The sequence below is a fragment of the Oncorhynchus mykiss genome, chromosome 7 (assembly GCF_013265735.2).
Source record: "Oncorhynchus mykiss isolate Arlee chromosome 7, USDA_OmykA_1.1, whole genome shotgun sequence".
Classification (NCBI taxonomy): domain Eukaryota; kingdom Metazoa; phylum Chordata; class Actinopteri; order Salmoniformes; family Salmonidae; genus Oncorhynchus; species Oncorhynchus mykiss.
The window spans coordinates 65,066,203-65,081,892 of NC_048571.1; the positions used below are offsets into that span (position 1 = coordinate 65,066,203).

At 42.6% G+C, this 15,690-nt stretch overlaps 1 protein-coding gene across 1 annotated transcript; it reads left to right on the forward strand.

Moving 5' to 3' along the window:
- The first annotated feature begins 11,694 nt into the window (after positions 1–11,694).
- On the forward strand, positions 11,695–15,316 carry LOC110528254 (protein canopy homolog 2). The gene is made up of 6 exons (XM_021610151.2): positions 11,695–11,845; positions 12,141–12,246; positions 12,396–12,511; positions 13,795–13,992; positions 14,283–14,379; positions 14,555–15,316. Exons 2-6 carry the CDS (start codon positions 12,141–12,143, stop codon positions 14,596–14,598), a joined length of 561 nt encoding a protein of 186 aa, XP_021465826.2. The 5' UTR covers positions 11,695–11,845; the 3' UTR covers positions 14,599–15,316.
- Positions 15,317–15,690: the final 374 nt, after the last annotated feature.

A 15,690-nucleotide genomic window follows, 5' to 3' on the forward strand; every position in this document is an offset into this window, starting at 1 on the left:
GGAAGGATATTGACCTCATCCCGTCAGTAGAGGATGCCTGGTTATTCTTTAAAAGTGCTTTCCTCACCATCTTAAATAAGCATAACCCATTCAAAAAATGTAGAACTCCAGACTTGACTGCCCTTGACCAGCACTTTCTAAAATTATCTTCCGCAATAGTTGCAATCAAATCAAATCAAATTTATTTATATAGCCCTTCGTACATCTGCTGATATCTCAAAGTGCTGTACAGAAACCCAGCCTAAAACCCCAAACAGCAAGCAATGCAGGTGTAGAAGCACGGTGGCCAAAACCTAGGAAGAAACCTAGTGAGGAACCAGGCTATGTGGGGTGGCCAGTCCTCTTCTGGCTGTGCCGGGTGGAGATTATAGCAGAACATGGCCAAGATGTTCAAATGTTCATAAATGACCAGCATGGTCGAATAATAATAAGGCAGAACAGTTGAAACTGGAGCAGCAGCACGGTCAGGTGGACTGGGGACAGCAAGGAGTCATCATGTCAGGTAGTCCTGGGGCATGGTCCTAGGGCTCAGGTCAGTTGAAACTGGAGCAGCAGCATGGTCAGGTGGACTGGGGACAGCAAGGAGTAATCAATTTAGGTAGTCCTGGGGCATGGTCCTAGGGCTCAGGTCCTCCGAGAGAGAGAAAGAGAGAAGGAGAGAATTAGAGAACGCACACTTAGATTCACACAGGACACCGATTAGGACAGGAGAAGTACTCCAGATATAACAAACTGACCCTAGCCCCCCGACACATAAACTACTGCAGCATAAATACTGGAGGCTGAGACAGGAGGGGTCAGGAGACACTGTGGCCCCATCCGAGGACACCCCCGGACAGGGCCAAACAGGAAGGATATAACCCCACCCACTTTGCCAAAGCACAGCCCCCACACCACTAGAGGGATATCTTCAACCACCAACTTACCATCCTGAGACAAGACTGAGTATAGCCCACAAAGTATTAACTTAAGGGGGCTGAATAATTTTGCACGCCCAATTTTTCAGTTTTTGATTTGTTAAAAAAGTTTGAAATATCCAATAAATGTCGTTCCACTTCATGATTGTGTCCCACTTGTTGTTGATTCTTCACAAAGAAATACAGTTTTATATCTTTATGTTTGAAGCCTGAAATGTGGCAAAAGGTCGCAAAGTTCAAGGGGGCCGAATACTTTCGCAAGGCACTGTAAATTGACAAGCTAATATTTCACAACAATGAGATCGATATCACAGGTGTCGTACAAATCATAATAATCATTAACACAAAAGCTCCATAACTCCCTAAATGTCTTCCTCAGTGTACTTACTTCTCCTCCACCTAACCTGATTCCACTTATTTTCTTCCCTTCTCTATCTGTGTGTCTTAGGGATGGAGCCCCTGACTCTTCTTTGTTTCTAGTAGTTGTTAGCGTTGCCCCACATTGACAACAGAAGGATTGCTTTGTATGGAAAGGTATAGGGTCGTATTTCCTGCTATATTGCTGCATTGATTCTAGAAAAAAAGTTGATCATCCATGTTAGATAAAACAGTATTCTGTCTATAGTCACTACTGCATGTGAATACCCCAGACATTTGGTGGACTTCTGACACTGAAGATGTTGGCAGCAGCCTCTCTCAAATGTACTAGAATTGTCCCTTTAGTCTTCCTTTGAACCAAAAACATGAGTCTTAATTAAACATGTATTTTCAGGCTGCATCTTTGTTGCATGATGTGGTAAATCTGAGGGACAAGAACTTCCTATTTTTACATGGAACTGCAGATGGTGAGAACCATTATGATCTATTCAACTATTGCGAGATTTAGGGGAATTCTTTCAGAAGTGCTACAAAAATAAAGGTATACCCCATATGAGATAATGGATTGATCTATTTGCACATATTTGTAAAGTAACACTTCCATCTTGCAATATTCTGTTTTAATTTATTTTCTCTTTCAGCACATGTCCACATCCAGCACACTGCCGAGCTAATAGATTGTCTGGTGGCAGCCAAGGCAAACTACTCTTTGCAGGTGTGAGAATTTTGCATGAGGAAAATTTGAAAAGGCATGTAAGTGGGAAGGGAAAGTATGCTCTGAAATGTCTCTTTTTGAGTAGTTTGCATACTTATATTTAAATGATGGATATTGCAGAACCTGATCATTTCAAAGATCCTTAAGAATGTTTTCTTGTTTCTGAAGTGAATTTGATATTGAATTACATATTTATTTGTTTGTTTACTGTTGATTACAGAGCACTCCTTCAGCAGTGGCCCTGTCCGAGAGGATCAAAACTGTAATGTATCACGGTTAAATTGTGACTGACTGACTGATCTACAAATAATAATGAGTCGTTATTTATGATGCAAGGTGATTTGTAAATCAGTCAGTACACTGTCGCCTGCAGTCGTTTTGGTGCTCTCAAACACGGCCAATGTATTATTCTATTCTGTGTATGTATTAACTATTCTGCCTTATTATTATTCGACCATGCTGGTTATTTATGAACATTTGAAGATCTTGACCATGTTTTGTTATAATCTCCACCCGGCACAGACAGAAGAGGACTGGCCACCCCACATAGCCTGGTTCCTCTCTAGGTTTCTTCCTAGGTTTTGGCCTTTCTAGGGAGTTTTTCCTAGCCACCGTGCTTCTTCACCTGCATTGCTTGCTGTTTGGGGTTTTAGGCTGGGTTTCTGTACAGCACTTTGAGATATCAGCTGATGTACGAAGGGCTATATAAAATAAATTTGATTGATTAAAAATTTGATGTACCGAGTTAAAGACAGTTTCAGGTTGGATATTTGACGGATATTTGTGCTTTCAAACCTCAATAGCTTTCAAACCACTTGAGCTACAGACTCCAAATATTTTCACGATATGGACATTAATTCGCTTTGCAAAGCTAATAAATGTGGAAATGTGAGCAGCATTTTGTATTCCTTGTTGAAATAGTTAGGGAGCGTAAACAAAGTACAAACTTTTTTTTACATTTGAATTTCATTAGCCCCTTGGTCATGTGACCTACTGACTTCAAACAAGGTTCAGAATGTACACTGATTACCCTTCTATATTCCACACCCTTTAGTTTGTCCATTTTCATCTCACATTACTTTATGTTAATTTGCCTGCTCTGCCCCCCTGAAGGACCGTGTCACTCACACACCTGGCTTCCAGGCAGACCCCCATTGACCTGGGGGCCTGGGTAGCATGCTAAGGTCAGATACCATCAGAGGCTTTTCTGTCTTACAAGCTGGACATCAGTTGCCACTACTAACCTTCAGCGTACTTTAACTGGGTTTTTACATCCAACATCAAGTGCCAGCGCAATACTTATAGGCTTGAGAACAGACAGAACCGTGGGAACCACCTTTACCAGCACTTCATCGATATTCCTCACTTTGACATGAGGGGGTCACAGTCACCCCAAGGGTAATTTGAGTGTGACCGTGACAGGTGGGTACACTCGTTTGTTGACATTCAGTGAGTTGACATTCAGTGATCCGTGCCCAGTGGGAACCTAGGATTCTTCCATCTATTTTATGGTTCCGCAGCTAATCATTGGGCGTGGATGGTACTACCCACATCAGATGTAGGCCTCCCTCCCCAGAGGAGCTGGAGATACCTCTCCCCACTTCGTAGGGCATGGTGCCGTACGATCCATGTAATGCCCTGTCACTGCGGGGCCAATGGGTTTATTCTCCGCCTCAAGTCTAGTGAGCGTAGACGAGACCTCCCCACCTACAATGTGTGGGGCCGGCGAGTGCCGTAACTGGGGAGATCTGCGAAAAGAGCCCGGCGCGCGTACAGAGTTTCCGCCGCGAACCGCCAGACCCAACCCCCCACTGGTCCGCCTTCGGCCCACCGACGGACACCACCCTGACAAACCACCGCACGCAACCCCTTGCGAAACCAGGTATGAGAGACTGCGAGATGGGCCGCACAACAAACCTCCAGTGGTGGCGAGAGGAGGGCGATGGAGCGACTGTTCCCACAGCCACGGCTCGAGCCCAGCCCTGCTTCGCACCCCAGCCTTACCGATCCAGACCTTAGAGCCAATCCTTATCCCAAAAATACAGGTCATTTTTGGCAACTTTCCTTACCTACGTTGTTTAACATGCCAGAGGCTGTTCACCTTGGAGACCTGCGGTGGATATGGGTATGGGTATGGACCAGCGTGAGAATTTCACCCTCTCCCCCGGATTTTCAAGTGCCAAGGAGAGCTCACCGGATGCCGTCAAAACCGCAACTCTTTCCATGGCATGGGCCCCTCTCTCGGGTGAACCCATTCCAGGGCCCTTCACAAAGAAAAGAGAACTTTCCCCGGGGCTCCCGCCAGCTTCTCCGGGATCAGCACGTTACTGCAATGGATGCATCGCGGCGCCCGTCTCTGCCAGCCCGTGGATATTCTGAAAGTAGTTTGAGGTCAGTAGGTCACATTAACAAGAAGCTATTGAAATGTGAAAGTTTGAAAAATTCATGTAAAATTGCGTGAGATGAAAATGGACAAACTAAAGGGTGTGCAATTGTAACCGATGTGAAATGGCTAGCTAGTTTGTGGTGGTGCGCGATAATAACATTTAAATCGGTGACGCGACTTTTGTGGCGCGATGGGTAATGATGCTTCATGGGTGTCAGTTGTCTGTGTTTGCAGAGGGTCCCTGGTTCGAGCCCGGGTTGGGGCGAGGGGACAGACGAAAGCTATACATTGATGCTGTTGACCCGGATCACTGGTTGCTGCGGAAAAGGAGGTCAAAAGGGGGATGAGTGTAACCGATGTGAAATGGCTAGCTAGTTAGCAGTGGTGCGGGCTAATAGCGTTTCAATCGGGTGACGTCACTCGCTCTGAGACCTGAAGTTGTTGTTCCCCTTGCAAGAGCCGTGGCTATTGTGGCACGATGGGTAACGATGCTTCGTGGGTGACTGTTGTCGGTGTGTGCAGAGGAGCCCATGAAAATGGACAAACTAAAGGTTGTGCAATATAGAAGTGTATTCAGTGGACATTCTGAACCTTGTTTGAGGTCAGTAGGTCACATGACCAAGGAGCTATTACATTTTTTAAAAGTAAATAAATTATTTAAAATATTGCGAGATGTAAATCGACAAAAAAAGTGTGTGCAATGTGTGTATGTTAGCTAGAACCGTTTTGAAAGTTAGGTAATGGTTAAAGAGCTATTGATTTTTGAAACATTTGATTTGTCACTATGTTGACGGTCCTTAACTGCTGTTGGTGGACGTAAGAAAAACTACAGGAGAATATCCAACCTGAATCTGGTTTTACCTCGGTGGCCAATGTATACTCGGTTCAGTTTGGAGAGTTTTGTCTAGATGGGATACAGCTGTTTTCAAAATGGACTTTTCATAGCAGGTTAGGAGAACTTAGGTAGTGAACGTTATTTATAATAAGGGTTACGTGGAGAAAATCGGACATCTGAAATTAAAATGGATGGCTCTCCCTGCAGCAAAATATATTTTACCTAAACCCACAATGAATGCTTGAAAAACAGCAAGTGACCCTCCCCTATATTCAAAATAAAGAAAGTGGATAGCAGAGAACGTCTACCCTCACTTTTAGGACAGACCAGAGCCTTAGATATGCAGTTTTAGTAAATGTTCTTCATTTTGCAAGCATATAATGCCAAAGTAGAAATGTTTATAGTGCACAGGGCTGCGGGCCAGAAGGTTGTGGTTGTGGGTTCGCAGTCCACCATAGGGCTGGAAAGAGCTCCTGTATAGTAAAACCATTAATTCCATGTTATTTTACAAATTAGCAGATTTGTTTTTAGACCACACAAATTATTGAAATGACAGGTTAAGAATAGACAGATAGATATGTCTTTGTTCATCTTATATTTCTCCAATGCCAAATCAGTGTCTTTGCAATGAAACTGTTCCTGTTTGCAAATAATTAAATCTGAGATGCCATTAGGAATCTGAGCATGGTATCTTCAAAAGTTAGGTCTACCTTTCCACCCCAGACAGAGCAGGCCTACCAAAGCAGACAAATGTAAGCATTAACTGCTGGCTACTCTTCTTCTGTGGCTTAACCCAACAAGAGAAAGTCATAAGTGTTTCCCTAAAATCTATTGTACAGAAAGTGAATAGCTTAATCAATTTCTAGTGACAGAATTAGATTACTTCCCAAGCAAAGTCTATTTTTTGTCTCCTCGGCTATAGAAGGTTATAGCTCAGCCTCTGAATGTCAAAGAAACGAAACAATGATATCCCCATATGAGTCACGTATTTTCTGGGTATTTCCAAAGCGTTATAGATAACTTTATATGATCAGATTTTAAAATAACAAGGGGTAGGCCTGTGCTTTTTGCCATTTTCTTGAATAAAAACGTAGGCCTATGGCATACCTTCTCATAACCCATCAATTGTAGTCTTGGTTTTAACTTAACACAGAGGTAGGCTATTTAAGGAGTGCACGGTGGAGGAATTGATCTATGGCTATAGAAATAGGAAGAAATAGGCCCCCAAACAAAGCCCTCCTTGTTAGTAAAGTCTAATTAAAATGAATTATGCCTACTCGAATTTGCCTAATTTCAGCACCATGTGCTTTTCATTTCTGATTGCTTGTGCCACGGCTGCTGTTTCAAGTTTCAGCACCACAATGTAAATGACTGGAATCGGGTTTATTGTGAGGTCAATAACTCTGATAAATACATAATGGCCAAGAAACACTGTTTTTAATAAAAATCAATTATTTTATTTTATTTTATTTCACCTTTATTTAACCAGGTAGGCAAGTTGAGAACAAGTTCTCATTTACAATTGCGACCTGGCCAAGATAAAGCAAAGCAGTTCGACACATACAACGACACAGAGTTACACATGGAGTAAAACAAACATACAGTCAATAATACAGTATAAACAAGTCTATATACGATGTGAGCAAATGAGGTGAGATAAGGGAGGTAAAGGCAAAAAGGCCATGGTGGCAAAGTAAATACAATATAGCAAGTAAAACACTGGAATGGTAGATTTGCAATGGGAGAATGTGCAAAGTAGAAATAAAAATAATGGGGTGCAAAGGAGCAAAATAAATAAATAAATAAAATACAGTAGGGAAAGAGGTAGTTGTTTGGGCTAAATTATAGGTGGGCTATGTACAGGTGCAGTAATCTGTGAGCTGCTCTGACAGTTGGTGCTTAAAGCTAGTGAGGGAGATAAGTGTTTCCAGTTTCAGAGATTTTTGTAGTTCGTTCCAGTCATTGGCAGCAGAGAACTGGAAGGAGAGGCGGCCAAAGAAAGAATTGGTTTTGGGGGTGACTAGAGAGATATACCTGCTGGAGCGTGTGCCACAGGTGGGAGATGCAATGGTGACCAGCGAGCTGAGATAAGGGGGGACTTTACCTAGCAGGGTCTTGTAGATGACATGGAGCCAGTGGGTTTGGCGACAAGTATGAAGCGAGGGCCAGCCAACGAGAGCGTACAGGTCGCAATGGTGGGTAGTATATGGGGCTTTGGTGACAAAACGGATTGCACTGTGATAGACTGCATCCAATTTGTTGAGTAGGGTATTGGAGGCTATTTTGTAAATGACATCGCCAAAGTCGAGGATTGGTAGGATGGTCAGTTTTACAAGGGTATGTTTGGCAGCATGAGTGAAGGATGCTTTGTTGCGAAATAGGAAGCCAATTCTAGATTTAACTTTGGATTGGAGATGTTTGATATGGGTCTGGAAGGAGAGTTTACAGTCTAACCAGACACCTAAGTATTTGTAGTTGTCCACGTATTCTAAGTCAGAGCCGTCCAGAGTAGTAATGTTGGACAGGCGGGTAGGTACAGGTAGCGATCGGTTGAAGAGCATGCATTTAGTTTTACTTGTATTTAAGAGCAATTGGAGGCCACGGAAGGAGAGTTGTATGGCATTGAAGCTTGCCTGGAGGGTTGTTAACACAGTGTCCAAAGAAGGGCCAGAAGTATACAGAATGGTGTCGTCTGCATAGAGGTGGATCAGAGACTCACCAGCAGCAAGAGCGACCTCATTGATGTATACAGAGAAGAGAGTCAGTCCAAGAATTGAACCCTGTGGCACCCCCATAGAGACGGCCAGAGGTCCGGACAGCAGACCCTCCGATTTGACACACTGAACTCTATCAGAGAAGTAGTTGGTGAACCAGGCGAGGCAATCATTTGAGAAACCAAGGCTGTCGAGTCTGCCGATGAGGATGTGGTGATTGACAGAGTCGAAAGCCTTGGCCAGATCAATGAATATGGCTGCACAGTAATGTTTCTTATCGATGGCGGTTAAGATATCATTTAGGACCTTGAGCGTAGCTGAGGTGCACCCATGACCAGCTCTGAAACCAGATTGCATAGCAGAGAAGGTATGGTGAGATTCGAAATGGTCGGTAATCTGTTTGTTGACTTGGCTTTCGAAGACCTTAGAAAGGCATGGTAAGATAGATATAGGTCTGTAGCAGTTTGGGTCAAGAGTGTCACCCCCTTTGAAGAGGGGGATGACCGCAGCTGCTTTCCAATCTTTGGGAATCTCAGACGACACGAAAGAGAGGTTGAACAGGCTAGTAATAGGGGTGGCAACAATTTTGGCAGATAATTTTAGAAAGAAAGGGTCCAGATTGTCTAGCCCGGCTGATTTGTAGGGGTCCAGATTTTGCAGCTCATTCAGAACATCAGCTGAGCAGATTTGGGTGAAGGAGAAATGGGGAAGGCTTGGGCGAGTTGTTGTGGGGGGTGCAGTGCTGTTGACCGGGGTAGGAGTAGCCAGGTGGAAAGCATGGCCAGCCGTAGAAAAATGCTTATTGAAATTCTCAATTATGGTGGATTTATCAGTGGTGACAGTGTTTCCTATCTTCAGTGCAGTGGGCAGCTAGGAGGAGGTGTTCTTATTCTCCATGGACTTTACAGTGTCCCAGAACTTTTTTGAGTTAGTGTTGCAGGAAGCAAATTTCTGCTTGAAAAAGCTAGCCTTGGCTTTTCTAACTGCCTGTGTATAATGGTTTCTAGCTTCCCTGAACAGCTGCATATCACGGGGGCTGTTCGATGCTAATGCAGAACGCCATAGGATGTTTTTGTGTTGGTTAAGGGCAGTCAGGTCTGGGGAGAACCAAGGGCTATATCTGTTCCTGGTTCTAAATTTCTTGAATGGGGCATGTTTATTTAAGATGGTTAGGAAGGCATTTAAAAAAAATATCCAGGCATCCTCTACTGACGGGATGAGATCAATATCCTTCCAGGATACCCCGGCCAGGTCGATTAGAAAGGCCTGCTCGCTGAAGTGTTTCAGGGAGCGTTTTACAGTGATGAGTGGAGGTCGTTTGACCGCTGACCCATTACGGATGCAGGCAATGAGGCAGTGATCGCTGAGATCTTGGTTGAAAACAGCAGAGGTGTATTTAGAGGGCAAGTTGGTTAGGATGATATCTATGAGGGTGCCCGTGTTTAAGGCTTTGGGGAGGTACCTGGTAGGTTCATTGATAATTTGTGTGAGGTTGAGGGCATCAAGTTTAGATTGTAGGATGGCTGGGGTGTTAAGCATGTTCCAGTTTAGGTCGCCTAGCAGCACAAGCTCTGAAGATAGATGGGGGGCAATCAGTTCACATATGGTGTCCAGAGCACAGCTGGAGGCAGAGGGTGGTCTATAGCAGGCGGCAACGGTGAGAGACTTGTTTTTAGAGAGGTGGATTTTTAAAAGTAGAAGTTCAAATTGTTTGGGTACAGACCTGGATAGTAGGACAGAACTCTGCAGGCTATCTTTGCAGTAGATTGCAACACCGCCCCCTTTGGCAGTTCTATCTTGTCTGAAAATGTTGTAGTTTGGAATTAAAATGTCTGAATTTTTGGTGGTCTTCCTAAGCCAGGATTCAGACACAGCTAGAACATCCGGGTTGGCAGAGTGTGCTAAAGCAGTGAATAGAACAAACTTAGGGAGGAGGCTTCTAATGTTAACATGCATGAAACCAAGGCTATTACGGTTACAGAAGTCGTCAAAAGAGAGCGCCTGGGGAATAGGAGTGGAGCTAGGCACTGCAGGGCCTGGATTCACCTCTACATCGCCAGAGGAACATAGGAGGAGTAGAATAAGGGTGCGGCTAAAAGCAATAAGAATTGGTCGTCTAGAACGTCTGGAACAGAGAGTAAAAGGAGGTTTCTGGGGGCGATAAAATAGCATCAAGGTATAATGTACAGACAAAGGTAAGGTAGGATGTGAATACAGTGGAGGTAAACCTAGGTATTGAGTGATGAAGAGAGAGATATTGTCTCTAGAAACATCATTGAAACCGGGAGATGTCATTGCATGTGTGGGTGGTGGAACTAATAGGTTGGATAAGGTATAATGAGCAGGACTAGAGGCTCTACAGTGAAATAAGCCAATAAACACTAACCAGAACAGCAATGGTCAAGGCATATTGACATTAAGGAGAGGCATGCTCAGTCGAGTGATCAAAAGGGTCCAGTGAGTGGAGAGGTTGGTTGGGGGTCACGGCGATTTAGATAGCTAAATCGGTAGCATAGGAGCAAGCTAGCATAGAATGGAGGTCTGTTATTAGCCAACTCTTGCGTTCCGTCAGTAGATTAGTGGGTTTCCGTGTGGTAGAGGGGATTAATCCAAATCACACAACAACAACAAAAATAAAAACAATAGATATAGTTATAGAGGCCCAAGAAGAAAAATAAATAAATAAAAATAAAGTTATAGTATAAATAAATTATAGTAGTAAAGTCAAATTTGACCTCAGGCCCTCCTCATCAAACTGAACAGAACATAGGCTAGTCTGCGCGCATTATTATGCCTCTCCTCCCGAACTGCCACCTGTTTACTTACACAGCACAGCGATTGGTTATGCAGCACACGAAATTGTTTTTGATCAGCAGGAGCAGTGCAGGTCGGGCTCAGGGTTGGAATATCCATTGCAGTGTGTAATGCAGTCTTGTTTTATTTACACCATTCCAGCAACTAACTTAGAAATATAACTTTGCTCTGTAATTCTCCTATCATGCACTTCACAGCCTATAGGCTAGGCTATGGTTCTTTTGATTGAGACCACACTCAAATAGCCTATAGGCGCACTTGATATTGCACCCCCAAAGAAGAATCAGATAGGGCCGGCATCAGGCACACATCGATATATAGCATAATAAGCAACTTATTCTAAAACACTGATAAATATAGACATTTCATCAATTACAAATGCTATGACCCTCCCCTGGACTATATTTCAAAGGCACACATCGATATATAGCACAATAAGCAACTTATTCTAAAATACTGATAAGTATAGACATTTCATCAATTACAAATGATATGAAATCTCCTCTGGACTTGATTTAAAAAATACTAAACCTTCCCCTTGACTGAAATTGAAAAAATAATTAACGGTTCACATTTTCTTCCAGGGACCCATTATGTAAATGTAGATTAATTCCTTGTTCAGCAGGTTAAGCTAATTAACGTAACTGGTTAGGAGAAGGGTTAGGTTTAGCAAAAAAATATATATACTTTTGACAATTTCACAAAATCTATATCCCGTCAAGACATGACCAGTTTGGCTTTCTTAACGCAAACTGGCGAAACGAAAGACAGCCGTGGACCATTGCACATTAGCGATTAGAATGCAATACACTTAACATTCTAAATAAAAAGTACGTTTCCCTGACTGTGATGCGTATGACTTTTTATATTAAAGACCGGTGGATATTTGCCATGAAATCGAATTATGTTTTCGGGTTTCTGATTACATTTGGTTTGGGTCCTAAGTGTCTCTGGCATAAACTTGGACACCTCTTGGTAGCGTCCCTGCCGTTGCCTACGTCACCAGTTTTTACCGAATGCGATGGAACAGCGTGGAATTAACATTTCCAAATCGTTGTAGCGGTGGCTGAAATTAACAAACAACAGGTAATTACTGATCATTAAATGTTACATTTTTGTCTTTACTACACGTCAGAGACGGTTCAGCACAGTAGCATGCACGAATGGTCAGTGAGTGTGATTTACCATTAATTTATTTTGATTTACATTAGCTAGCTATAGTCCCTGAACTTGAAAAAAAAAATGTTCCCGAACAATTCCCCTGAATGTAATAACAACTCATTGAGAAATGACTTGCATGTCTCCATAATATTGATAAAATTGTCTGTTTCTGTATATTTGTTGTGTTTTTTTCCCCCCCCAACTCTCTAATTTTGCTTAGATGAAGATGTGGCATCCCTTGCAATCACTTGCTCTGTGTGTGCTACTTGCTCTCTTTGTAAACCACTGCCAAGGAGTCAGGCAGGGCCAGGATCTCAAATGTGGAGGTAAGTCTTTGGATTTCTACCATTTTACTACACTAGATCCTGTTTAATGTCATAATATCATCCCAAACCCCTTATTTTCTACATTGTGCGTCCACTTTTGGTCCGCATACCTTCGTTAAACTACCTAACATTTCGCTATTGTCCATCAGCGTGTAGGGCCATGGTGGATGAGATGGAGTGGGCAATATCTCAGGTGGATCCTAACAAAATGATCCAGACCGGGTCCTTTAGAATCAACCCAGATGGTAGCCAGTCTATTAGAGAGGTAGGTGTACCTGAGGGCTACTGGCTCCTTCATTGGCCTTATTTTACACATTCAATGTTATTTATTTGTAGGCTGGGATTCTACAGCGTTGTTTTTAGAACATATTCATGCGTTTTCACAGTGTTTCCTATTATAGGGTGTCGCGGTAGGGGATTTTGCTATAAGACCGTTAAGGTACCCCCGTTGAGAGTGATACAAGTCGTCTCACTCAAGTTCTTATGTCACCCGGCTAACAGGTGACTCACAGGCCCGCCAGACTGGCCTGGTTATGTATCCTGCCCTTTTATTCTGAGATTAGCCTTTGTGGTGCCGTTTGCCGTTAGGCGTGTTTCGGGATCTTAGATACTATCAATCAGACTTAGAGTACCTCTCCCTTGTGGTACCTTTACCAGGCATCTTTAGTTCCCAAAGAGTAGACTCTTCAACTCTCCATTGCTCTATAGAATTCCCAAAGACTCTTGTATCTAGGCATAAACCATCAAATCGGTGGCCAGACGATTTACGATTTAATGCCTATTTACCTTTTATAGAGTAGACTCTTCAACTCGCCGTTGCTCTATAGGGTTCCCAATCACTTTTACTATCTAGACAAACGATTTACGATTTAATGCCTACACCCGTCGGTTAATACTGCTTGAATATTAATACAGAGTAACTTTGCTTTTTACAATATAAATGAGTTGGCTGTCCAATCCTTTAAATTGTCTTTTGTGTAGAAACTAGACTTGTTCCCCTAGAACGGGAGTGTCAGAGGCGTTCTCTCCCCTAGGGTTTTGGGTCTAGTTTCTACTTTTTATTCAATGTTTGCAAGTCACACAGTTGTACACGTTATTACAGTTTCCTTTTTGTCCTTAATATATAACATCAACAATCATCAAAACACTTACTACTATTAATGCCTTATATATATGTACTACAACAAGCAGTTAATTACCTTAGCGTAGAATGACCTGGTTGGTCCCCAAAGAGTATGTTCTTCCACTTACAATTGCTCTAGAGGCTTATCCAATCACTCTATCTGTTTCTCCTACTAGAAGTTTGTACAATGCTTTACTGATTAGTGAAGAGAACGGTTCGAGACAAAAAACCCTTATAACACCACTGTTGCTATTCACCCACCTCAGTTAGGAGGTGGATTTATTCAGCACGAGGAGCCGGTGGTGAGACGTTGTGTGCTGATCCAGCAAAGGAGGTCCTTCCTCAGAGCCCCTTTTTGTGCTACCGCATCAAGGGGTATCATCTTTCTCTCTGGTTGAGCTCACCAAAATTGTGTTCCCCCCCAGGTTCCTCTCGCCCGCTCTGAGGGTAACCTACTGGAGCTAATGGAGGAGGTATGTGAGAGGATGAAGGATTACGGGGAACGCTTGGAACCCACCACCAGCAGGGAGACCTATGAGAGGGTCACGTCTCGGAACGGCAAACCCATGGACCTCTCAGAGGCTAAACTGGATTCCAGAGTCACATCCAGCCTGAAATTTGCTGTGGGTAGCCATTTTGTTTTCATTTTCACATGGTAGGGACTAGGGATGATGACACGCTATAGCTCATCAGTGTGACATTCTAGAACCTCTAATGTAGTGAATGATAATGACTACAGTTGATTGCATCTTTGTTGCAACTTTCACACAAGCAGACCAATGCAGTGGAAACTGTCCACATTCATATGTTTGTACTGTAGGTTGAAGCCAGTGGCTCCAAGCTTCTGCCTCTCACTGAAATGTGTCCCCCACTACATCTTATTTAACCATTATCTTCTCTGTCTTACCCGTAGTGTGAGACCATCGTTGAACAATATGAAGACGAGATCATCGAATTCTTTACCCATGAAACAGACAACGTGAAAGACAAACTCTGCAGCAAGAGAACAGGTATACCACCATCTTACTTGATCCAATACATTATATTGACCACCAGAGACTACATGTATTGCTTTTGGGGGGGATACACCTTTTTACAAAATTGTGTTTGGAATGACTTGTAATACAATGTGAAAAGTGAAAAATCAATACCAAAATGTAACTCGTTGATGGGTTTTTTCTGCAGACCTTTGCGACCATGCTCTGCAACTCCCTCATGATGAGCTATGATTCCATCCTACAGTTCACACAGCTCAGCTTTATACACGACTACCTTCCACTGCATTAGTGGGGCTGCAGACAATCCAGAGCAGCTCCAGCACCAGGTGCTTACTGTCTGTAATACAGGAATGGGGGGAGTTGAAGATTGTAGAACTCGACACTAGCTCGTTCTGCTCTATCAATCACAAGATGCAAGGTATAACTTATTGGGCAACTACTGTTAAGAAAACTCATGACATCAACTATATTCTCACATTTGTGCTATTGTGCCTCAACCTATATTGTCCTTATGCAGGTGTGTATGATGTGGGTAGAACACTCTTGTAATGTGTATATTACTGCAATGAATTAAAATCAAGTGTATTGGTTGCATGCACATATTTAGAAGATGTAATTGCGGGTGCTATTTATAGTATTTCTAACAGACTGTTGTAGCAATGGGGGGGAAATGGTATCACTCTGGATGATTTCAGGAGTTTAAATGTTCAAGCTTACTCTTGAAGCAGATGGTGAATCAAATTCTGTAACAATAGTTAAGATAGTAAAATTGTTCAGCATGGTTGCTGTGCTTGTTGCTTTGTTTAATTGTATCCTGTGAATGATGGAAAGGTTTGATTTATACTTTCTTCAGCAACTCCCATTCCTCTTCTATTTTGTGTATTCATCTTTTGTCATGGTCATCTGTTTTTCATACTTTGTTGTAGAAATATATTTCCATCAATCTGGAGTTGTTTTCAGTGTGTTTTAGTGTTGCATTACACACAAGTGGGTTTGTATTAAGACATTAATAATAACGAATCAGACAAACTTTTTGGGCGACCCGACAATTCACATAAATGTGACACTTAGAGTTGTCATTGTAAGCAAAAGCAAGTCTCCAAGAAGCAGTAAATCTGGTCTGCTATGTCCATGTTTCCCGTTTTAAATTTAGGATTTTGTGTCCTATACTTTCGGTTTTGTACACCAGCTGAAAAATACAGTATTTTTTTAATTATGGAAAATATATTTTAAAGCTGTTCAGATGGTGCAATGATTCTCTACACTATACTTAGGGCCTACAGTTTGTTTTGTGACTGAAATGGGGCAATTAGAATTTTACTA